The 26287-nt window shown below is 41.4% G+C and overlaps 1 protein-coding gene across 6 annotated transcripts in view; it reads right to left on the reverse strand.

Annotated features, from left to right (window-relative positions):
• CNTNAP5 (contactin associated protein family member 5) overlaps positions 1 to 26287 on the reverse strand; it is a 419241-nt gene that overhangs the window by 128930 nt on the left and 264024 nt on the right. For all 6 annotated transcript variants that reach the window (XR_012154186.2, XM_073305029.2, XM_073305027.2 and 3 more), the window contains one exon: positions 9695 to 9814. Coding sequence is in view for 5 of the 6 variants with exons in the window: in XM_073305029.2 (XP_073161130.1) it covers positions 9695 to 9814 (120 nt within the window). In the remaining variant the exon portion in view is untranslated. The remainder of the gene's footprint in view (positions 1 to 9694; positions 9815 to 26287) is intronic.

Consider the following 26287-nt stretch of genomic DNA (forward strand, 5'->3'; position numbering starts at 1 on the left):
ATTCTCAATGTAGTCCTGAGTGGAGCACAGGATCTGGTTCAAGGGGTAACTATAAGAGGACCGCTTGGAAATAGTGACCATAATATAATAACATTTAACATTCCTGTGGTGGGAAGAACACCTCAACAGCCCAACACTGTGGCATTTAATTTCAGAAAGGGGAACTATGAAAAAATGAGGAGGTTAGTTACACAGAAATTAAAAGGTACCGTGACTAGAGTGAAATCCCTGCAAGCTGCATGGGCACGTTTCAAAGACACCATAATAGAGGCCCACTTAAATGTATACCCCAAATTAAAAAAACTACAGTAAAAGAACGAAAAAAGAGTCACTGTGGCCTAACAACCATGTAAAAGAAGCAGTGAGAGATAAAAAGACATCTTTTAAAAAGTGGAAGTCAAATCCTAGTGAGGTAAATAAAAAGGAGCATAAAAACTGCCAAATTAGGTGTAAAAATGTAATCAGAAAAGCCAAAAAGGAGTTTGAAGAACAGACAGTCAAAACCTCAAAAGGTAATAACAAAATGTTTTTTAAGTACATCAGAAGCAGGAAGCCTGCTAAACTACCAGTGGGAGCCCTGAACGATCGAGATACAAAAGGAGCACTTAAAGATGATAAAGTCATTGCAGAGAAACTAAATGAATTCTTTGCTTCAGTCTTCAAGGCTGAGGATGTTAGGGAGATTCCCCAACCTGAGCCGTCTTTCGTAGGTGACAAATCTGAGGAATTGTCACAGATTGAAGTGTCACTAGAGGAGGTTTTGGAATTAATTGAGAAACTTAACAGGAACAAGTCACCGGGACCACATGGCGTTCACCCAAGAGTTCTGAAAAAACTCCAGTGTGAAATTGTGGAACTATTAACTATGGTTTGTAACCTGTCCTTTCAATCAGCTACTGTACCCAATGACTGGAAGATAGCTAATGTAACACCAATATTTAAAACGGGCTCCAGAGGTGATCCCGGCAATTACAGACCGGTAAGTCTAACGTCAGTACCGGGCAAATAAGCTGAAACAATAGTAAAGAATAAAATTGTCAGACACATAGAAGAACAAATTGTTGCGCAAAAGTCAACATGGTTTCTGTAAAGGGAGATCATGTCTTATTAATCTCTTAGAGTTCTTTGAAGGGGTCAACAAACATGTGGACAAGGGGGATCCAGTGGACCTAGTGCACTTAGATTTCCAGAAAGCCTTTGACAAGGTCCCTCACCAAACGCTCTTATGTAAATTAAGTTGTCATGGGATAAGAGGGAAGCTCCTTTCATGGATTGAGAACTGGTTAAAAGACCGGGAATAAAGGGTAGGAATAAATGGTAGATTTTCAGAATGGAGAGGGGTAACTAGTGGTGTTCCCCAAGGGTCAGTCCTAGGACCAATCCTATTCAACTTATTCATAAATGATCTGGAGAAAGGGGTAAGCAGTGAGGTGGCAAAGTTTGCAGATGATACTAAACTGCTCAAGATAGTTAAGACCAAAGCAGACTGTGAAGAACTTCAAAAAGATCTCACAAAACTAAGTGATTGGGCAACAAAATGGCAAATGAAATTTAATGTGGACCATGTAAAGTAATGCACATTGGAAAACAATAACCCCAACTATATGATGGTGGCTAATTTAGCTACAACTAATCAGGAAAGAGATCTTGGAGTCATCGTGGATAGTTCTCTGAAGATGTCCATGCAGTGCGCAGTGGCAGTCAAAAAAGCGAACAGGATGTTAGAAATCATTAAAAAAGGGATAGAGAATACAGTGGAGAATATCTTATTGCCCTTATATAAATCCATTGTATGCCCACATCTTGAATACTGTGTTCAGATGTGGTCCCCTCATCTCAAAAAAGATATACTGGCATTAGAAAAGGTTCAGAGAAGGGCAATTAAATGATTAGGGGTTTGGAACAGGTCCCACTGAGGAGAGATTAAAGAGGCTAGGACTTTTCAGCTTGGAAAAGAGGAGACTAAGGGGGCATATGATACAGGTACATAAAATCATGAGTGGTGTGGAGAAAGTGAATAAGGAAAAGTTATTTACTTGTTCCCATAATATAAGAACTGGGGGTCACCAAATGAAATTAATGGGCAGCAGGTTTAAAACAAATAAAATGAAGTTCTTCTTCACACAGCGCACAGTTAACCTGTGGAACTCCTTGCCTGATGAGGTTGAGAAGGCTAGGACTATAACAGGGTTTAAAAGAGAACTGGATAAATTCATAGAGGTTAAGTCCATTAATGGCTATTAGCCAGGATGGGTAAGGAATGGTGTCCCTAGCCTCTGTTTGTCAGAGGGTGGAGATGGATGGCAGGAGAGAGATCACTTGATCACTACCTGTTAGGTTCACTCCCTCTGGGGCACCTGGCATTGGCCACTGTCGGCAGACAGGATACTGGGCTGGATGGACCTTTGGTCTGACCCAGTATGTCCATTCTTATGTTCTTATGTCTGAGAGATATGTTGCAAATCTCCTTACAATGCCTTGACAAAGAAAGGTACTCAATAAAGACCAAGGACTTTAGGCTCATAGTCTTGCCCATCGACATCAATGTGAATTAGATCAAACTCTTAGGCTATGTCTACATTGCAATCAGCAGGAATGATTGCAGCTCATGTAGGTATTCCCAAGCTAGCTTTCATCAAGCTGGGGTACTAAAAATATCAGCAAAGCCACAGCAACACGGGCTAGCTGCCCAAGTACGTACCTCAGGTCCCGAGTGGACTTGTACTCAAAAATCCCAAAGTTAGATAAAGAGTCTTAGGATTTAATAAGAGTTTTGCCCTTGACTTCTAAGGTCCAGTCTCTATTTAAACAGTATTTAACTGATTATATAGTGTCCTGTCTCTATTTAAATAGTATTTAAATTAATTATAAATTAGTAACATTAACAAAAATTTTGTAAAGAGTGGGGACAAAGCAAATGGGAGTGCCCACAACTAACTTGGTCCCTAATAGGATGTCATTTAAACCATTCAAGCGAACAATGTACCGTGCAATATTTAGCTTCTAATGACACAAAAGTGTTTAATTTAGGCAATGGGTGTATTTGTGTGGTAACCACTAAAAACCGTGTACTTAAAAAAAAGTATAACAAAAAAGGCCAAATTAATTTATGTAAATGTAATATAACAAAGGTCATTATTAATACAATTATTTACCGAGGTCTTCTATTTTAAAGAAAAGTTGTTTAAAAAACAAAAAATGTAAACTGGTCCTTTAATTTAAAAATACATTAAAAACAATAAAAAAATAATAAGAGCAAAAACAAAAAATCAGGCAATATGCAAAATATGTATCTAAGTCTGCTCAGCTAAAAAACAAACACTTTAATTCGCAATGGTCAAGTATTAAAATTTTTAAAACATGGCAATTTCTTATTGGTACAATATTTTTTAAAAATGGTCTCCCAGTGTCACAGCTCTTCTAAATTTAATGCTACATCCTATTGTCATATTGTTTGTATTAATAATTTTGTTAACCTTTATTATGCTATGTTTATACTGCCAAATAAAAACAACAACAAAAAGTTTTGAAGCAAGTAATATATAAAATTAAATTGCTTGCAAAATTATAAAGTGATACAATAATTAATGGCATTTATCATGTATCAAGAGGGGGGAATGTTGGGATTATATATATATATAGTGAGTCATATATCCATGTAATACATTATAGGTCATTAAGGCCTGGTATGAATTATGCATGCTTAACATGAATACGTATGTTGCAAATTAGCAACCAAAGCAAGAACTTACGGTCAAGGACTATTAAGATTGTTTTTGCACAAATACTTTTATGTTCCGAGAAAAACATGGAAAATCGTCAGAGAAGGAAACAACACCAGCTGGACGGATAAAAAATTGTATAAAAATTGGAGAGAATGGCACACCTATGATCACGGCGGCCCACCCAGGATTGTCTCTTTGGGATTGTGTGGGTAGAAGGCTTAGTAAACAAAGGCAAAGAACCAAGGACGCAACGGAATGAACTATAAATGGTTGCCTATGATTTCTGCAAATCGGAGTCATTTATTAATCCAAAGTCTTGTGTAAATAAATGTGCTTCCAGCATCTTCTGATCTTATAATTGAAAGAAATCTTGACTGCCATCGGAACCATTCTGACCTTTGGAATCTGGCATAGTATGTTTGGGGTGTAAATGTAAAGTAAGTAGTGTTTGTTTTGTAATCAATAAAAATCATTTAAAGTGTTACATGCCTCTCTTGTGGGTTTAACACAATGAGGTAGACGCAGGTGATAAAAATCAATGGGAGTAGTATGTGACTACTAAAGTTATGCATGTGCTTAAGTGCTTTGATAGTCTGAGCCCTTATTTTCTGCATGTAATTGGATACATAGCACACAGGGGGTGCAGGTAAACGATTTGGTTCAAAGTGTAATAAAAGTGTCGAGCACTGCAGGAATTATGGGGAAAAAAGATTAGGAGTGATTTTATAAATCGCAAGGGTCACTGTGACGGTTTAGATGTCTGATTATCCATTTCCTGCAGCAATTTTTACAATCCCTGCTTGTGACTGTAGCTTAAATACAATTTCTATGCAGTATTCTGAAAGATGGAAAATGAAAATTTTCTTTGGCTCTACAAGATAGTAGATATTTGCATTTCAAGTTCAGATTTCAATGTACAAAAAGGGAAATGTTCAGCCTACGGACAAGGACCACTTCTTATTCTCTGACACAAGGTTCCTTTATGGGAGTTTTCCAAACAAATTTCAGACTAGCAGTAAGAGCCACGGAAAAGGACGGACATCTTCCCTAAGCATTGATCTTGTCATACCAACTTCTAAGTGTTATTGATTTGATGGCCCAGGATCTGTGTACAACAAAACTGCAGAACTAAAGAAATAGAGGAGGGGTATCATGCTGTGCATCATAACCAAATCTTTCAGAGACTGAGGTTAAAATGTATTCCCTAGGAGGTGTGAAGAGGTCATTTTAAACACTCTCCACTACAGAGGAGCAATACAAGTACATAAATGTGGGTTGCATGTCTTTAGACTTAGTGCTGGAGGGTGTGATGAAATACACAAGACAGATCAATAGACTTCAAGCAGGAAGAGAAAGAGAGCAAGCTTCAGAGGACCATAACCAATGCTTCACCAGTTCAGACCAGTGCAAGAGAATTTAGTAATAGGCAATTATTGAATGACCTGCCTACAGGGGACATCTCTCTCTCTCGCACACACACACAATCTAATTCAACTGTAGATGTTCTCATTGTTAATCATGAAATTCTCTTTAAATCCTGCTCTGCTTTAAGCTTAATGATATTCAGGGCAATGAGTTCCATGGGTTAGTTATGTGTTGCATGAAAGTATTTCCTCTTTTACCAGTATTAAGTGTGTTGCCTTTCAGTGTCATTAAATGTCTCTTTGGTATTGAATTCTGCAAAAGTGCAGATGGAAGCACCTGATTTACCTCCCCTACATCACTGATTTCTATATGCCCCCTCTTATACATCTCCTGTCTAAACCCAACATTCCCAGTCTTTCCAGCCTTGCTTTGCATAGAAGTCTTTCTGTGACTCGTTAGGTTTGTCTCTGAATACCTTCTATTCCAACAATGTCTTTTTTTTTTTTTGACAGTAACTAGAAATAAACACAACCTTCAAGATGAGGCCAATATAAAGTACCCCAGAGTCTTCTCTGTTCTTGACTAACCTAAAGAATAGTTTGTCATCTGCAATTTGTCACCACACTGTTCAGCCATTTTTCCAGATCATTAATTAATATAATGAACAACAATGGTTACACAAGGCATCGTGAGACACTCCACCACTAACTTCTTGCCATGTTGAAAACAGAACATATAGTCTGTCTTCTTTCTCAGATGCACACAGACAGACACACATTCTATGCTTTCTTCAGAATTTTTGTTCAGTGCCAAGGTGATTCACTGCATAGAAATAACTAAAATTAGATAGATTATCATGTATACTAATTAATAACACATTGGTACCTTTCCAGGTCTAGATCCCACACAAACTGGGTGTTTTAATTAGATACCATCATTTGGAAAAGCAATTCAGTCCCAGTTAATAACTGACTAAGGCCATTGTCACGATCTGATCTAATAGGAATAAATGCATTTAGTTGTAGTCATTGCTGATTGTTATCTACATACTTAGGATAAATTCTGCTCTCAAAGCCTCATGGCAGAGTTCATCTCAGATGATTTGCCTCTCCTCACTGAAATCCCCGCTTCAAAATGTCACATCCATTGCAATGCAAAGTACTTTGTTCATAACACTACTACGAATACAGGCCACATGTTATTCCTTTATCTGGATTTTCCATTGCTTTGTGTCACCCCTAAATCTCTCAGACTAACTCTTTGGGGCATGAGTTGTACACCTATTCTCAGCACTACACTAACAACAACAACAAACAACTAGTTGCACAGAAAGAGGGGAGGTTTTATGGTTAGGTAACTAGCTAATCTGGGGTCAATTCCCAGCTCTGCCTTGCTCTCCTTTGGTGACTGTAAACAAGTCATTTTCTCTCTGTGCTTCAGTCTCCCATCTGTAAAATGGGAGAATGATAGAGTTGGCTGGAAAATGGTTTTATTTCCCTGTCAAAAAAATTAAACTTTCTGGGGAAAACCAAAACCCAAAAGTTTTACAATTTTCAGCAACCAATTTTTGTAAACATTAAGAGAGAGAAAATCAGCTTTGAGATTTTTGGCTTTCCACCAAAAAATCCAATGTTTCAAAGAAAACACAGACATACACTCTCTCTCGTTTGCCTTGGTGACATAGATTGTAAATTCTTTGGAGCAGGAATTATTACTCCCTCTGTGTATGCACAATGCCTAGTACAATGGGGTCCCATCTGGATGAATGCCTACGTGCTATTTGTAGCCTTTTTTATTTAAATTTACTTTAGTACCTTTGTATTAAACTACCAAGGATTTAGCTCCTGTTGCTACAGTTCCAAGCTCAAAAAAGTGAAAATCACCTTTGGTGCTTTTCTCAAATTTGGAAACTCCAGGAACACACGAAGATTAAGGATAGTGACCGCAGACACAATCACAAGTACAAAGTCTTATCTGTACTACTACAAGTTTAATTAAAGCAATAATTAAGGTTACAATTATCAATGAATATATAAATCCTACAAAAATACATGCAACGACAGGCTGCAGTCATACTCACATTCTCAAAGGTATTCTAGGATCTCTCAACACATGAGTATCAATAGAGGAACGGTCCTTGCTGGGGTTTCCCGTGGAGTTGTCCCTTGGGATCTTCCCTTTTTTACCCCACCAGACAACCTCTTTTATATCATTGTTCTGACCACATCTAATAACTTATGCATATGCATGAGTGTTTCAATGCTCTTTTCCTCATCTGTACTTCCACACTCTAAGAATATTGTTTTGCATAGGTTGTTTTCTTAGTTTCCCTTATTCTTATCAGCATTTTTGCACAATATGTAACGTGTGGTCAGGACAGAACACTCCATGAGGTTATAATCAGGTATACAATGGTTTTGGACAATACACTGCAGTCTATTGCAATCTAGTTTTCCATAACATAACCTATTGGCACAATTTCTACAGTAATCTTGTGACCTTATTGGCTTAGGGTTATTCCTAGGTCACCCACTCATGTCAAGCATTCTTAAGCCTATGACCTAGTCTGGCTGAGCTAAAATCTTAGAGGTCTCAGCCTGTAGGCCTTGCATTCTAGCCGGGCTTTACTTATATGCCTAATACACACTCATCACTCCTAAATACTTGTCAACCTTATACTTCGATAATCTTACAATTTATATCTATTTAGCATACATGTATTATATATGAATTGAGCATAACACCAAATAACACAATGATAAGTGGATGATAAAATGAACTAATTGGCTATGTACTGTGATGTAAACATATAGTAATAATAAATATTAATATTAATTATGGCTCCATATTGGAGTCTAAAAAACACCATGCTGACGAGAAGATGGAACTCTGCCTTAATACTTGAGATTCAACAACTGTTGAACAGACACTTCTAATTAAATATTTGTTACACTTGAATAAAATCATACTTAATCATTAACTGGTATGTGTTTAATTAACATGTAATGATTGCCCATTTACATCACCATGACAATTTAATTTGAGACACTAAGTATGAGTTGATGGAGGAAGCAATGTAAAGGCTCATGGTGTGCCCTGGGTGCTCTGGATTGAATCTGGAGGGGATGTGCGGCTGGCTAACGTAGCCACAGTTACCAGCCGAGCAGAGGGTATGGCATGGTCCCCTATCTGTACCTGGCCAGTAAAAGTAACCAGTGGAGAGTGGGGAAGGGCAGGGTAATAGCCCCTGTTACTTCCCCTTTTCAGTCAGCTGTGGTCCTCGGCTATATTTTCACTTATCTCTGAACAGAGTGAAAGGAGGAAGAGAACTCGTCTCTAAGTTTTAGGGCCAAAATCTGCTCTCAGACAAGCACATGCAGCTCTCCAAGTGAATTGCACTCAGATCTCTAAGGGGAGATTTTACTGAGCTTCTCCTTTGTGAGTTGCATTTCATTTTAAACTATGGGACAACAACTTGAAGAGTCATAACCAAAAGACTGTCTTTCTAAGTTCCTATCTTAGCTCCCATCTATGTAATATTTGAGCTGCTCCTAAGTGTAAGAAGTTACAAATAATCTCTCTCGTTTTCTTCTCTGGCAGTATGAGGCAGGCTTAGAGGGGTTGGTTTCTATTTTTTTAAATGATTATTGAATATAAGAAAGCACTGGTGTCAGTGAGGGTATTGTGGCAGAAAAGCTTGGACAAAGAAGCGAGCTTTGAGATTAGCTCAGTGCAATGAGGTTAGTGGTCCATTCCTGTTTCACTAGGCTGTGAGCTCTACAGTGCTGGCCCAGTTCCAGAGAAGGTTCCATCTCCCGCAGTCATGAGTCTTTCCATAATGGTAGACAGTGTCATTGTTCCAACATAATGAGGCTCTTATGAGATGTCATGGTCACAGAGCGAGTTTCCCGCACACTGACTACCAATCAGCTCATCCTAACCTGAAAAGTACCACCTCTCTTTAGTGAGAGAAAGGATGTCCTGTTAATTTCTGTACTAATTAAGGTCCTCATTCTGCAAACCCTTATGTGAGTTGTCTCTCTGATTGTCAGTGGGGCTACTTGAGTAAGGAGTACTGTATGCTTTGGGTACAGACTGCACACAGTGCTGAAGTATACGTAGTGGACTTTCTACCTAACTAATTATTTCTCTCATAACTGAGTTGAACCTTACAATAAGAAGCTATTATATAAGTGGAGCAAAGAAACAGTTAAGTTAAGAAACAGATCTGGGTTTCATGTTTATGAGATCTCATAAAAATAATACTGAGGGTGAACTAAAAATCAGGATGTTTATGAAAAATGCAATAACATCCTCTCACTAAGTACAATTTGTTCTTTTAGCCATAGCAAAGGCCTGCATATCTGTTCCACCCTGAGTGGCAGGAATCATACAGGCTTGGATTGTACTGCTAGCTGATATTAACCAGTGGGAATCCTTCTAAATTTAACGTTCATCACAAAAACTACAAATCTGCTGCCTTTTTTTCCCCACCATCAAAATATCCACAACTCTGAGGTTCTCTTAACAATACAAAGAGAAAACATTTATTATAAGACATTTAGAGCCAATGTTAAACATTGCCGGCAATGCAGTATCCTTACCCGTAATATTGCAGTAAACCTGGAATGGTCCAAGTGGTCCACTTCCATCGGAATCAATATGGAAGAAACCAGACGTCTTCCCTTTGTGACGATAGGCTTCACACGATTGCTCGTAGATGGCTGCAATACAGAGAGAGATGTATTACTTCAGAGATACAGTGAGGGCACTGGTAGGCATGCAGGTATCCGCAATTATAACGATCGTCAGTGTCATTATTTATCCCCTTGATTTACTGCTGGCTTGTATTTCTGTCCCCAGTTCAGGAAACAGGAGTTAAACACATGCTTGAGTGCTTTCCTGGATAGAGACGGATCTAAGCATGTGCTCTGCTGAATTGGGGCCTCAAACAATGTTAAGCTGGTATTTTCCTGACGAGGTTAATTAAATGTTTTAAAGGACTGATATAAAATTAGGTATGTGCCATTGTCCAACTGAAGGGATGTAGCACGCACTGGAGAGCAATAATCTACATATGACTTACAACATGGACACCCCTGGAAGCCTGGACAATCTGGGCCATAGCAGTTCCATGCCTTCCCTGGAGTAGATGGTGGGTTCCCTATTGAAAGGGGAGCCCAGAGCTTCTTTCAGTGTCTACCACCCTAGAGGAAATGACAAACAGTCTATCTCTGCCAGGAAGACAAGGGTTCAGGGCTACTCAGAGAGATTGTCACCCTATTTTTATATATCACACTCATGTTTTCTCCATGTATAAATCTTCCTGTGCTGAAGGATACATGCCCAGAGAAAGCTTCAATACATATAAATTCAAGGGGTATATAATACTAGCTGGGACTATCACTGAAGAGCAATAAGAACGTGGTAAAAACTGCCCAAGGGTAAAAACAGTTCTTTTGATTATACACGTCTTCAAACTTCAGGTAAGATATGACAATCTCAATAGCTTAATTTATCCCTTGGGCACTATATTACCGCTAATATTGACCCTAGGTCCATTAAGAGTCATATATGCACATATGTTTTTGTCTACATACACACACACACTTTCAAATAGTTAATGCTTTCACTTCTGGCAGAGATACTTGGCAAATAGCCTCCTTCAGAACTGATGCTAACATGTCCCCACACAGCAAGCAGATTTTAACAGCAGCTGGTGGCTTTCTTGGCATGTAGGAGAATGCATTAGTCCATACAATTCCTATTACAGGTCAAGTGTGGCAAGACCTAAAATGGCAAGAGACCCAAAATGTGGGATACAACCAAAAGAGGTGCTGGAAGGGATAATGGTATTGATCTTTTTTTTGTATATCATACATGATGATGCGATAGCTTCCAGCTGACTAATTCACATTTTGTGACATCCTTAATTTACAATAATGAGAGACACCCCTCATAATCCACATGCCATGGAGACAGAGGAAATCCCTCAGGAGAGACGGCTAAGTGGTGAATGCATGAAGATCTTCCAACTGGAATTTTGAGTGTCTATGCTCGCCTTCCCACTGTAAGAGGAATTGATTCTACTTCCATGTAAACTGCTACCAAATTACATTGATCTGAGTTTACTAACCGTAACTGTTTGTTTATTGTTGTTTAACTAATTCCTAAAACTCAGCCAGACTTGGCAGATGGATCAAGACTTTTTCCTCCCTACAAGACACACATATCTGGGAGATACGGTAGTTCTGAAAATGCAAGTGAACACAGCAACATAGGGCCTTGCAATGAATAAGCTCATTAGCAATAACGGTAGCAGAACACAGAGTAATATACTTGAGTATCATCTTCGGCTGCTGCAAGGTCAAATCTCTATTTTTCTTGACCTTTGATTTTATGTGTACATTTAACAGCTATTCACACACAAATACACACCACTATTCAGCGATACAGCATGCATATAGACTGAGAGGCACACAGGGGAATTTGGAAGTATCCCATTTGTTAGGTTCTACAAATTTCTTCCTAAGTCCCATCCACTTGTCAGCCATCAGAGCTGTACAGTTAAATTAGAGATACTATACTGTTTGTAGTGTTGATGTTGTAAATAAAGCTTTGCTGTTCATAGTGTCTTTCATCCAGAAGAATCTCAAGGAGCATTACAGAGTGAATCTAAAAAAAAAAATCATGCCCCCCCACTTCAAAAAGGCAGCCCCTTCTGGTGTGGAACAGAGCAGCAATTCTGTACTAGGAAGATCACACAGCTGCTATATATAGAGAGAGAAGAATTGTTTTCTCCAATGGATGATGCTTCAGAAGGAACGATTTTAAATAGCCAGAATGGAATTCTGGACAGGGCACGAGGGCTGATGCTGCTACTATTTCAAAAATGCTGAGAGACTTAACAGCCATTAAGTGATCAGGTCCCTGTTTTAATGTCTGCTAAGAACGCAGCACCTCCGGGCATGGTCCCAGGGGGACTCAGAGAAAAATGTGCCCACTAGGGGACTGGGGTGTAGGGGGTCTGGCCTAGCGGTAACAGTTGGTTGGGGTCCAAACATCAGGGGCAATAGTTGGAGGGTCGGGTCGGAGGAATTGCTAGAGCTGGGTTCAATAAGCAAGAGTCAAGTAAAAGCCAGGCTGGGTTGGGGACTGGAGATCAGCGGTAGTACCAGGCTAGAAACAGGCAGCGGGAATCAGGGTCCGAGTCAGGCCAGAGTCGGAGACCTGAGACCAGAGATAGCACCAAGCTAGAGTCAGGAGTCAAGAGTCAGGATCAGGCTGGGATCACAGACCAGAGATCAGGATGCAAAGTGAGGTCTGGAGTCACAAGTGGCCTGAAGTCTCTATCATTGCCCAGACAAGTTCCTGGGGCACCTTGCAGGGTTAAATAGCGTGGTTGGCCAATCAGAGGGACACAGGGTACTGTCATTCTGGCTCCCTTGGACAGTACTTCCTGCGGTGACTATTCTCCAAGGTGCTCCCTAGATATAGCTGTGCCTGGCGTCCCACTCGCACTGTGGAAATATCGGCCATCCCAGACTTTGCAGGCCCAGGTTCTAGTCCCCACATCCTCATATTATCCACCATCTTAAGGGGTGCTCTTCCTCTGAGTGGATGCTGGGCCTCATTTATCCAAGGGGTCTTGATGAAATCCTTTTACTAGAACAGAGGCATGAACATGGGCAATGGATTCCAAGGAGCATTCTTTAGGACCCTAGCCCTCTCAGTCAATGAGATAGTACAGTCTCCCCCACTACAGTCTAGAGTCCAGGATAGCGTGGACTATATATTCCTCCTTCCCTTGGACCTGGACTGGTGAGGGTGGCTGTTGCGACCCACCAGGAGAGGGATCCTCTGCGTAAGGCTTCAAGAGGGATATCTTGAAAACAGGATGTACCCTAAGAGATTGAGAGACCTGCAATTTGAATGTGATGGGGTTGATTTGCTGACAAATCTGGAAGGGCCCACGTAACTGGTTGTCTAACTTGCAGGAAGGCCTGTTTGTATGGAGGAGTTTTGCGGCAAGCCAGACAATTTGACCAACCATGATAGCTGGGGATTTCACGATAGCTGGGCAATTTTGCATATTGCTTGTCTGTTTTTGCGTCTTCTAGGTGACCCTTAAGCTCCTCCTGGATATGGTGAATTTGTTGGATCTAGTCAGCAGCTGCTGGGTTTGAAGAGGCGACTAACAAGGACAGCTGAAAACCATAGTTTTCAAATAAGGGACTCTGCCCTATGGAGGCACGGTCAGTGTTATTGTATGAGAACTTGGCATAAGGAAGGAGGGATAACCAGTTATCTCAATGGTATAGGTATTGCTCTAACACTTGGTTCACCCTCTCCATCTGCCCATCTGTTTGGGGATGGTACATGGAGGAGGTAAAAGTACAAACATCCATTAGCAGGACCACTTCAAGGCAAAAGCTTGAGACAAACTGGAGGCCTTGGTTCAAGGTGACATGTTTCGAAGCCCATGAAGACAGACAAATGAAGCACTAGGAGTCACACCATTGTGTCAGCAGAGGGCAGGTTATTACAGGGGACGAAGTGCACAATTTTGGTCAGTTGGTCTACAACTGTAAAGACCACTGTGTGACCACAAGAGTCAGGGAGTTCCACTATGAAGTCCCTGGTGATGGAGACCCAGTGTCTAGGCTGGGTCTCCAGGGGTACTAGGGCATTGAGGGGCTTAGCACAGGGCATCTTGGTGTGAGCACACTGGTCATAAGTGTTACCCTAGTCCAAGTTGTCCAGCCAAAGGAGTGTCATGGCAGAGAAGCAGCTCTTCTAGCCAGGGAGGAGCACTGGAATGTATATGCACCCATCAAGGTAGATGATCCCACCCTGTATGGAGCATTGCATTTTGGTTCTGGCTCTCGCTTGCTCAGACTAAGTTAATGGGTCAGCCTTCGAAGAAGATCAGATAAGATCAAGAAGGCCTTGGTTAATCTTAGCACTAAGGAAGTTGTGAGCTTTTAGGAGATAGGGTCATTCTTGGGTAGGGTCCTTGACCTCTCGGTAGTATTTCCCCTTTCAGGATAGGGTGTCTGCTTTCCTATTCCTGGGCAACAGGTGATTAGAAAATTCAACTGAGAGAAGGATAATGTCTTTGGTTCAAGGCTTGAACATTCCATAGATATTCAAGGTTCTTATGGTCATCAAAAGACTTGCACTGGGTATCGGGATCCCTTGAGGTTATGGCACCACTCTTTAAAGGCTGGTTCAATTGAAAGTATTTCCTTATGTACTATCTCATAATTCCATTTGGCAGTGCTGAATTTTTGGGAGTAGGCAGCACAGGGGTGCAACATCTGCTGTGGACCATGCCTCTGACAGAGTATGGACCCATTTCTATGGGGAAGTTGTAGTCCAAGTGTGGAGGTAGCATCTCTGCATTTTTCTTTTAAAAAATGTCCACATAATCCCAATACTTTTCATGGAATGAGGAATCAGACTTGGAAGTGACTCCTTCTAGCTAACCATCACCATCTGGAGTTCACCCGCAGGTGTTCTCCCTTCTGATCAGTTGCAGGATCCCAGAACCAAAGAATTGAAGCTGGCTGCATGCAGGCAGACCCTTCAGCAGTATTCACAAGGGAAGTTGATACTCTTTTATTTCTAGGAGATGCAAGGGTCATGCTGCTCCAGCCAGAAGATGGAGAGAATTAGGGGTAAGTGTGGAGAATGGATCACACTGAAATGTAGCAAAAAGAAAAGGAGTACTTGTGGCACCTTAGAGACTAACCAATTTATTTGAGCATGAGCTTTCGTGAGCTACAGCTCACTTCATGTAGCATTTCCCAATGACCCTGGATTATAGCCTCTAGGAGTATGGTTTCCTGTGTTAGTAGCCCCGAGGACAGGAGGGACCCATTATTCATCTCTATGAGGACTGATATAGGCTTTAAACAGTGGGAGATTTGTAGAGCTTGAGCGGCTTTAGTATCTATAAAGTTATCAGTAGTCCTAAAGTTGATCAGGGCCCACTGAGAGGGAAACTGGTTTGGCCACATCCATGGTACATAACTTTATTCATACTTGGAAGTGTGGGGAGGACCTATTTGTCCCCGATCAGTTTTTTTCTTGAGGGTTGGGGGTAGTTACGGAATATAGTGCCCTAGTGGTGCACAGGTTGCCCCCCCATATGGCTTGGGCTTGCTTGTTTCCCGATTCCTTGCAGGTCAAGGTTCACAACAGGTGATGGCATGTCCAGGTGCACCGTAATAAAAGCAGAGGTTATTGTGCTTTCACTGTTCCTTTTCTTCCAGGGTCAAGCAACAGTGGCCCAGATCAACTGCATCAGTTCATGATTGAGCCCTGCGGTTTTTGGTGTAAAGAATTGGCAAAATGGTGGCAGGGTGCCTCCCCTCACATCCTTTTGCTCATGCATCCAGATGCTGATGCAGAGAGACAAGTCAATGAAAGCATCCCAGTGGGTTAGGTCTCAATGCAGGATAGCTCCTCCTTTACTTCCTCACTAAGTTCACACCAAAAATTATGCATTTGGGCTACCTTGTTCCACTCAATGTCAGCTGCAGTTCAATGGAACCGCGCAGCATACAGGCAGCCGGGCCTTGTCCTTGCTGGAACCTTTCTAGTGCAGCTTCTGCTAAGCAAGTGAGATGACGGTTGTCAAAAATTGTGGAAAATGCTTATAGGAAGGTGTTCCTGTCTATTAACTCTGGGCTGTCCTGCCCCAGCAGGGGAGAGGCCCAATTCAGTATTTCTCCAGCTAGCAAACTGATCACTCTGCCCTGGTCAATGGGGTATATTCAAAGGTGGAGCAGGAAGAGGAGACAGTATTGGTTCAGGAATCTCCTGACCTTCTGGCAGTTCCCATCACAACATTCAGGTATTGCAGGTCCCTCTTCAGTGGGCAGTGGACCAACCTGAGCCCAGAGCACGGAATACTCTTCTTGGGACTATGCTAGCTGCAGTGTCTGGTTTTCTGCTAGGAGCTACGCCACTTGAGACCGCAGCAGATGGTTCTCAGTATGGAGTTGTGTGACCTGATCCTGAAGATCTGGTACCTCATGGGGTCTAGTGGGTATACCCGCCCTTCCCAAATCCCTTTTAAGGGGCTCCCACGGAGGAGGTCAGAAGTGAGTTTGGACAAATTGTAAAGGACAGGGGCACAGGCAGTCTCTCCTAGTGGTCACAGTTGGGCTGTGAGTCCACATGTCAGAGACGGTAGTTGGTGAACAGGGGCAGAGGAATCACTTGAGCCAGGTTCAGTAAGCAAGTGTCAGTGACTGGACATCAGAGGAAGTACTAGGTTAGAGTCAGGAAGCAAGGGTCAGGCTGGGATCAGGGACCAGAGATCAGGAGAACAGTTGAGGTTTGGAGTCACGGCAGGCCCAAAGTCTGTGTTGTTGCCCAGACAACTTCCTATGGCACCCTCCAGGGTTAAACAGAGTGGTTGGTCAATCAGAGAGCTGCAAGGTTCTGTCATTCTGGGTCTCTTGGACAGTAATTCCTATTTCCCACAGTACTCCATAGATGGGGCTAAGCATGGTTTCCTAGTGGCACTGTGCGAACATCAGCCATCCCTAGCTCTGCAGGCCTGAATTCTAGTCCCCACGTCCTCGGAGCCACCAAGTGAATCACCCCCACCGCTTTTCACGGTACATGGATATTTTTTTTCCTGGAAATCTCTCATTGGGCCTGTCCTTAGACTTCACTTCTTGCAAGGTCCGATGAAGCTACAGTTTGGGGTATCATCTTTCCAGGCAGTATATTTGCGGGAGTCAAACATGCACTGACTGTGATTCTCTGACTTCAGAGACAGTTGAAGGTGCTCAGCATCTTACTGGATTGAGTCCCTAATTAATATTCATTCTGCATTAAACACAGCTAAGATAGTCTCTTCCTGAGGTTTTTTGGTGGTCTGATGCATAGTAAATTGTGAGCGCCCAGAAGAGCTGCAATTGCCAGTCTCTAGCAATACATATGTATATATTAAATTAAAAAACCCAACAACCACAACCTGTTCCTCATGAATTCACAGTCTTAAAGGCTACAGGGAGCTTTTCAATTACAGATACTGCTGACAAAGGCAACCAGGATGGGGTGCCGGGGGAGGAGGAAGATCGTAACAGGCGATTAAGTAGCCAGCCAAGCAGTCATGCTTTGATGAATTCATAAGGTTCCCAAATTGCAATTCATTTAGTGAATTTGCTGTCATCATCGATACAGAACAATTCATCTTGGCTCATTAGGGAACTCGTTGATTACATCCCCTGCTTTTTTATTTATTTAGTACAAAGGATGGTAAAAGGAGCACAGACATAAATTATTGTGTGTTGGCAGTGGACTGGTGCTTCTAGAAACCACTTTTCATCACTGGGTCTTTCCCTCCACCCCCATATGTCACATTGTCTGGGGACCAGACACCTTATCTCTGAATTAGCAAGGAACAACGTGAAGTCCCAGCCATTAGTAATGTGGATATGTTCACTACATGACACGTTTGCAACCATGGTAGTTGATAACCATGGCCTAAAGAGGCAGACAGTGGGCCAGATTCTCAGCTGGCACAAATCAGTTCAGCTATATTGGTTTCAATGGATCTATGCTGATTTACACCTGTTGAGAATCCATCCTAGCATGTCTTCCCCTTGGCTATAACAGAGTTACAATGGTAAATAATTAGCAAGAGTTTGGGAAGAGATATAAATCATCAAGCTTCAGGGAATAAGGCAGCCTCTAACTATTGGGGTGAGGAGGAAGCTATTTCTGTGGGCGGTTTATTCTATAGCAACTTACTGCATGGTTTTTTACACCCTTCTGTGACACAGCTGGCATAATGTTGGAGAAAAATGGACTAGATGAACTGTGGGTTTGATGTGGAATGGAAATCCCTTTGTTCTTATTGTCAGGGAACAAGAGGCAGGGGACACTGGCATGACGCAGTGTCTAAAGGGACACAGAAATCAAATATTTTTCGGAGACATTTTCTTACCATTGTCATAAGACACAAGAATGGTTGAATAGTAAAGAATTTTAAAAAATTTGTTTTGCCTTTCACTGTTTAGGCTGTTTTCTTCCCCCCTCCCCCCTCCCCCCATCTCTCTCATCCCAAATGATAAAAATACACTAGTCAGTTTCAGTTTGATTCCTTGTCATTCTCCAAGTTTTCACATAGTAGCACAACGCTTCAATGTTTAGATGTCAAGCCCTGATGAGAAACATCTCTCTATTTTATTTTAATGTTTCAAATGGAAATTTAAAAATTAATCACAAATATTTCCATCGATATTGGGTTTTATAAAAATTTATGATCGCCACAGGGAAAAGGTAACCTGGAATTTAAATAAATAAGACTCTGGGTAATCAAATTTTGTGTCTCTTTAGCTCTGTAACACCAGCTGCACTATTTTATTTTAAAAGATGACATTACAGAGCCTGGGTAGTGACTGTGTTAATGCCGGGTGCTGTCACGGTAAAGACAATTGCATAGGTAAGCACCTATGATGTGCTTGGATCAGAGATCAGGACATAGTGGGAAAGCGCAAGGGCCATAGTTATGACAGCTCTGTGACAGAGGGAAAATTGGCAGGAAGGGAGGCAGAAGGGTTCCTGCATCTATAATGGGGACACTTATTGGTTGATATGGGTAGGAAGAAGTGTTGAAAAGGAGGCTAGTTCTTTTCTTAGACTTGAGAAAGGTGTTTGATGCATTATATATCCAAAAGGTGGAAAAAAGGGCACAACCCCCAGTTTTTGTCGTCATTTGCAGGTTACGTGTACACATTTTCTTGTGCCCTATCTATGCTGATGTCTGCTTCACATTTTCTGTAGGCTCCATCTATCGCTTGTTTCAAACTAAAATTATGAAATTCCATTTTGCTGACCAGAGCTTTCATGCTTTAGGTTACACTAACCTGAGGACGTCTGCATGGCCAAGAGAAAAGGGAAAGCTCTCTGTTCTCATTCTATTTATAGTCAGAAAAGCCTTGTGAAAGTAAAAAACAAATTAATAGTCAACTGGACAGAACAAGGCCCTGCAAGTATTATCCATGTAAACTAAACAAATATTTTTGCGCCATTTTATGGTTCCTGCTGACCAGCCAAACTTCACTGATTTGAGACTCAACCATTCTGGGATCACTGTAAAGGGATTACTGTAGTGGTCCTTGAAGTCTCCACTTCCCAAGAGTTAGTCATGCACTGGGTCTGTACCAAGAATAGAAAATAACTTTTGCTAACACTTAAATAGTTATCATAGCTGACATGTTAATGTTAACCACTGTTTGCACTAATGACACTTTTACGAAACTGAGTAGGACTATTCAGAATTTACTGAGAGTAGAACTGGTCAAAATATTTCAAAGACCAATTTGTCTCAGGAAAAATCGCCATTTTATGAAAACATATTTTTGGTTGAAGATTGTCAACATTTTCTCAATTTTCACTTCTTGTGAAAAAAATTATTTTTATTTTTTAAATGAATCAAAATGTGATCAACAATTTTATCAAAGTGCTTTTATCGAGATTTCATTTGGCTTTTAATAAAATATACAAAAGCCAGTTTGATGAAATAAATATTCTTTCAAACTGAAAAACACAATTGTGAAACATTTTTTGCAGGGGAAATGGATCTCTTTCGATTCCTTCCAAATGAAAACAATTCAAAACTGTTTCTTCTTTTTATTTTTTTGGAAAAAACAGGTTTTCATTTTTGACCATCCCAATTTTTTGGACCATCTCTGAGCTAAGGCTAGATCCTCCTCTGGTGTAAGTCAGATCTCTCCACTGGCCTCAGTGGCAGTGTACTGATTTACAGCCCTTGAGGATCTCAACATCATATTTGATCACATTTGTAATAAATCACTGTTTATTATTTTTTTCTTCCATTAGCTCTGTGAGATCTATAGGAAAGTGAGTTAGATGTTATTCTGCCTCAAAGACCACACTTGTTAACTGAATTCCATTTGTAGGGCCAAATTCTGCCATAAGTCAAACCTGTGCATCTCTTTTAAAAGCAACAGGATTGTGAGTGACTGGGGGGACAGAATCTCAGCAGGCGTAAATGTGGGCAGAAACTGGGCTACCGAATCTTTATTACTGATATGATGCACTTGCCAGAAAGAGCCCATCTTGGCCTGCAGATCCATGGCTAGGTTAGTAGTTTGAAACTTATTTTCCTTGTACACAGAGAAACTTTGATTTTGTAACGATTTATAAGCACTAAACACAGAACTCCGTAATTCCACTTTTGCAGTCACTTCTCAGAGAAAGGCTGTGCTCCTTAAGGCAGTTTTTAAAAGATGCTACAGTGTTTCACTGAGGCATTTAAAATGTTCCCAAATGTAATTACTGAAACTGACATCACTTGAGAGTTACAATCCTCACCCCATGAGGGACATGATTCCTAAGTACCATCTGGCTCTTTTCTGATTAGCTTCTTGGGGATAGGGTGAGCTGTCTTGTTGGAGTTCTTCATGCACACATCACTGACAGTTCAAAATGGTGCATTCCCCAACCCCTTTCCTCATTCTCTATGAAACACATATATTCATAAAGAGGTCAAGGCCAGAAGGGACCACTGTGTTACTCTAGTCTGATCTCCTGTTTAACACAGGTCATGAAACTAACCCAAATTTTATCTAAAGCAGATCTTTCAGAAAAACATCCAATCTTGATTTAAAAATGGTCAGTGATAGAGAATATACCACAACCCTTGGTAAATTGTTCCAAGGATAAATTACCTTCATTCTCAAAAATGTATGCCTCATTTCCAGTCTGAACGTGTCTAGCTTCCACTTCCAGCCATTGGATTGTGTTATGCCTTTCTCTGCTAGACTGAAGAGCCCATTATTAAATATCAGTTCCCCAGTAGATATTTATAGACTGTAACTAAGTCACCCCTTAAATTCTTTTATAAGCTAAATAGCTTGAGCTCTTAGAGTCTATCACTAACAGACGTGTTATTAGCATTCTCATGGCTCTTCTTTGAACCCTCTCTCATTTATCAACGTCTTTCTTGACTTGTGGGCACAGAACTGAACACAGTACTCCAGCAATGTCATGCCAGTGCCAAATATAAAGATAAAAGAACCTCTCTACTCCTACTTGAGCTTCCTCTGTTTATGCATCCCAGGATTGCTTCAGCTCTTTTGGCCACTGCGTCGCAGTTGGAGCTCATGTTCAATGGATTATCTACCACAGCCCCCAAATCTTTTCCAGAGTCACAGTTTCCCAGGAAAGAGTCCTCCATCGTGTAAGTAAGCTCAATAGATTGAGCTCTTTGAGTCTAATACTCTAAGACACATTTTCCCCAGTCCTTAAATCATTCTTTGTGTACATTCTTTGTTCCTCAATATATACATTTACATTTAGCTGTATTAAAATAAAGTTTTACCAGTTTACCAAGCAATCCACATTGCTCTGTGTCAGTCACCTGTCCTCTTCGTTATTTACCACCCTTCCAGTTGTTTTGTCATCTATAAACTTTCTCAGTGATGCTTGTATGTCTTCTTCCAGGTCATTGATAAAAAGGTTAAGAAGCAAAGGGCCAAGAACCAACCCCTGTGGGACCCCACTGGAAACACGCCCACTTGATGAAGGGTCCCCATGTTTCTCCTCCAGCTAAACACACTTTTCAGATCATCAACTCTCTCTCTGACCAGGGCTCTCATTTTTTACAGCATTTTATCAGTTGATCATCATGTCCATTCTTACAGCTGCCAGCCTGTCTCCTCAGTCGAGGGAGAACTGAAATGACATTCAGAGTCCAGTTCAGACCCTTCTCCTCAGGGCTTCAGCTTTAATTCCTCCAAATAACACAAATTCAGCACATCAGTCAAGCCCCCATAATACAGGGTCTTCTGTAGGGGCCACTCTGTTCCCTACAGATTCCCACTCGACTAGTCACTTGCCCAACCCCGTCCCCCAAAGCCAATCTGTTTCCCAATGCTCTACCCAGGGTCTCCTGCAGGAGACTACATGGATCATACTAGCTCTCTCCCCCCAACTGGGTTACTTGGTGGCTTTTATAATCAACTGATCACTAGCTGATCAGTCTCAGCTGAGAGGTAGCTGATCTTTAACAGGTGGGGCTGGGCCCAATTCCCCTTAAAGGGCTAGCCACCCTGTGACACCATCTCTTCCCTGCTTTCCCCTTTTCCCATCTTCCTGAGTGCTTAAGAAACAGCTTTTCAACTTTCCCACACAATTCCAAACTCTGTATCTCTCAGCCACTGCAGCTGGAACCAATTTTACATTCTCTATGAAACCTGTCAGGCCTGGGAGTTAAATAAAAATGGGAACAATCTCAGCAGTCCAAGAGATGGCTCTGAGCCTGCAAACACCTACATACATGCTTCACTGTTCCTTTGTTATCATTTTTAAAAATATATTCAAGAACACAGGTATGGGGAGCAAGCTGGACCCCATTCTGGTTCTTCCATTATCATCACCAGAGTTTTAAGCTAAGACCCAGATTTAGCAAAGCACTTAAATGGTTGCTTTATTTTAAGCACATACTTAAAACTATCCCTATTCATCTAAACATTTAAGCATGTGCTTTGGTGAATCAGTGCTCGGGCCATTTATTTAAGTACATCAGAAGCAGGAAGCTTGCCAAACACTCAGTGGAGTCACTGGACGATCACAGTACTAAAGGAGCACTCCAGAAAGCGGAGAAGCTAAATGGATTCTTTGCATCATTCTTCAATGCAGAGAAAGTGAAGGAGATTCCCACATCTGATCCATTCTTTTAGGTGACAAATCTGAGGAAATGTCCCAGATTGAGGTATCAGTTGAGGCAGGTTTTGGAACAAATTGATAAATTAAACCATAATAAGTCACCAGAACCAAATGGTATTCACCCAAGAGTTCTGAAGGAACTCGCATATGGAACTGCAGAACTACTAATCTATCACTTAAATCAGCCTCTGTAACAGCTGACTGGAGGATCAGCTAATGTAATGCCAATTTTTTAAAAGGGCTCCAGAGGTGATCCTGGTAATGACGGACAAGTAAGCCTAACTTCAGTACCAGACAAATTGGCTGAAACATTGGTAAAGAACAGAATTACCAAACACATAGATAAGTACAATGTTGGGGAGTAGTCAACTTGGCTTTTCTAAAGGGAAATCGTGCCTCGCCTCTATTAGAATTTTTTGAGGGAATCAACAAGCAGGTGAACAAGGATGATCTAGTGAATATAGTGTACTTGAACTTTCATGAAACCTTTGACAAGGTTCCTCACCAAGAGCTCTTAGGTAAAGTAAACAGTCATGGGATAAGAGGGAAGGTCCTCTCATGGATCAGTAACTGGTTAAACACAGGAAACAAAGGGCAGAAATAAATCACCGGTTTTTACAGTGGAGTGATGCAAATAGCAGGACCTCCAAGTATCTGTACTGGGACCTATGCTGTTCAACATATTCATAAATGATCTGGGAAAAGGGGTAAACAGTGAGGTGGCAAAGTTTGCAGATGATACAAAATTACTCCAGATAAGTCCAAAGCTGACAGCGAAGATTTACAAAGGGATTTCACAAGTGAGTGTGCAACAAAATGGCCGATGAAATTCAATATTGATAAACATGAAATCATGAGCATTGGAAAACATGAGCATGGTGGTCTAATTAGCTGTTACCACTCAAGAAAGAGATCTTGGAGTCATCATGGATAGCTCTCTGAAAACATATGCTCAGTGTGCAGCAGCAACAGTCAAAAAATCTAACAAAATGCTAGGAACCATTAGAAAAGGGAAAGATAAAACAGAAAATATCATAATGGTACTTCATGTGTCTCTGATTCGCCCATATATTGAATCCGGCATGCAGTTCTGGCCTCCTCATCTCCCAGAAAGATACAGAGGAAGGCAACAAAAATGATTACGGGTATGGAACAGCTTCCATATGAGGAAAAACTAAAAGACTGGGACTGTTCAGATTAGAAAAGAGACAACTAAGGGCGGGGGAGAGATATGATACAGTTCTATAAAATCACGAGTGGTGTGGAAAAAGTGAATAAGGAATTGCTCTTTACCCTTTCACATAACGCAAAAACCAAGGGTCATCCAATGAAATGTTTAAAACAAACCTTAAACAGCAGGTTTAAAACAAACCAAAGGAAGTACTTCTTCACACAAGGCACAGTCAACCTGTGGAATTACTTGCCATGAGATGTTTTGAAGGCCAAAAGTATAACTGGGTTCAAAAACAGAATAAGAAGTTCATGGATGTTATTAATCAAGATGGTCAGGGACAAAACCCCATGTTCTGGGTGTCCCCAAATCACTGACTAGATGCTGAGACTGGATTCATGGTCCATTTTGGTCAACTTCACAGTCATAGGATTTTAAAAATAATAAATTTCATGATTTCAGCTATTTAAGGCTGACATTTCACAGGGTTGTAATTGTAGGGGTCCTGACCCACAAAGGAGTTGTGTGTGTGTGTGTGTGTGTGTAGGGGGGGCGTGGATCGTCATAAGATTATTGTGGGGGGGGGGGGGTTGCGGCACTGCTACCCTTTCTCCTGAGCTGCTGCTGGTGGGGGCGCTGCCTTCAGAGCTGGGCAACCAGAGAGTAGCCAGCGGGAGCCCAGGGCTGAAGGCAGAGCCCCCGCCAGCAGCAGGATGGATGGCCTGGTACGGTGTGGTGTTGCCACCCTTAGTTCTGCGCTGGCGGGGCGCCGTCTTCAGAGCTGGGCGCTCGGCCAACAGCTGCCACTCTCTAGCCACCCAGCTCTGAAGGCAGCACCACGACCCCCCTAAGGTAACCCTGTGATCCCCCTGCAACTCCCTTTTGGGCTGGTCTCCCCTGTGAAATCTGTACAGTCTAGGGTAAAAGCACACAAAAGACCAGATTTCACAGTTCGTGACGCGTTTCTCATGACCGTGAATTTGGGTAGGGCCCTAACGATAAGGGATGGATCACTTGATCGTTTCCCTGTTCTTTTCATTCCCTCTGAAGCTTCTGGCACTAGCCACTGTCAGAAGACAGGATACTGGGCTAGATGGACCATAAGTCTGACCCATTATGGCCGTTCTTACATTTCAAAGATGATAAGGCCATCAGGGCACATTGTGAACATCTAGTCTGACCTCCTGCATAACACAGGCCACAGAGGTGCATTATAAGATTCCTGTAACACCCCATAACATCTGATAAAATTGGCACCTATCTAATAGGCTTATCACATCTTTAATAAACAGGTCTGACAGTGGATTAGATCTCTCTTTCGTTTGGCCCTGTATACCTTGATTCAGTAGAGCAGTTAAGCCTGACTTAACTGTAAATCCCTTAGTAAATCCATCACTATTCAGCATAACCCTTAACCACATGCTTAATTTTAAGTTAGCAACTCTGGTGACGATAATGTATAAAAGCCAAAATAGAGCTTACTCTTTCATAACTGTGTTTTCCTTACATATAATGTAGAATATAATAAAAAAGATAAGCACATATATGTTTGCAGGCTTGGGGTCAAATTTTTCATTGTACCCATTTTTATTAGGCTTCTTTGGCTACATGCATAATGCAAACCGATGAGTGACGGCAGACACAGTGCCACAAGCTTCAGCTTGCAACGTGAGCCTTTACCCAGGGCTCCGTGTAAGCTTGGACATCTCCCTCTGAACCTCACACCACCATGTGTTTCCTTATGTTTTAAGTGGCGCGAGCTAGATTAAAACTAGCGGGAGTATAGATACCTACGTGAGCTGCAATCCCACCTCTCACTGCAGCATAGGGATAGCCTCAATCTGATAGCCTGCAAGTTTACTGAAATTTACTTCCAACTCATCTTTCCCCCACCCTCAGTTCAACTTCAATTTCTGTATTATCTTTCACTGAACACAGAGATATCCTTTCATTACTGACATCCTTAGTAGCTGGCTTTGTCTGGCCTAAGCGCCTGCCAGCTTTTCTCCAAACTCCTAGTTGAAATAATTCCCCAACCATGTCCATTTTCTGTGCCAGCAGTCTAGTTCCACTTTGATTAAAGGGGAGTCCACCTCTTCTTTATAGGCTCTGCCTTTCCCAGTTATTCCCACTGTGATTAGTGTGCTAAAAGTCCTTAATCCTGCATGTTGAACTAAACTCATTGCAGAGAAAGCTACCGTAGAGACTCTGGACTTTGGACATTTTTCTAGTAAACTAAGCTAAGCTTCCAGAATTTATCTCCGACAGCTCTTTAAATCATTTATACCAATATGAACCACAAACACTG

The sequence above is a fragment of the Lepidochelys kempii genome, chromosome 11 (genome assembly GCF_965140285.1).
Source record: "Lepidochelys kempii isolate rLepKem1 chromosome 11, rLepKem1.hap1, whole genome shotgun sequence".
Classification (NCBI taxonomy): domain Eukaryota; kingdom Metazoa; phylum Chordata; order Testudines; family Cheloniidae; genus Lepidochelys; species Lepidochelys kempii.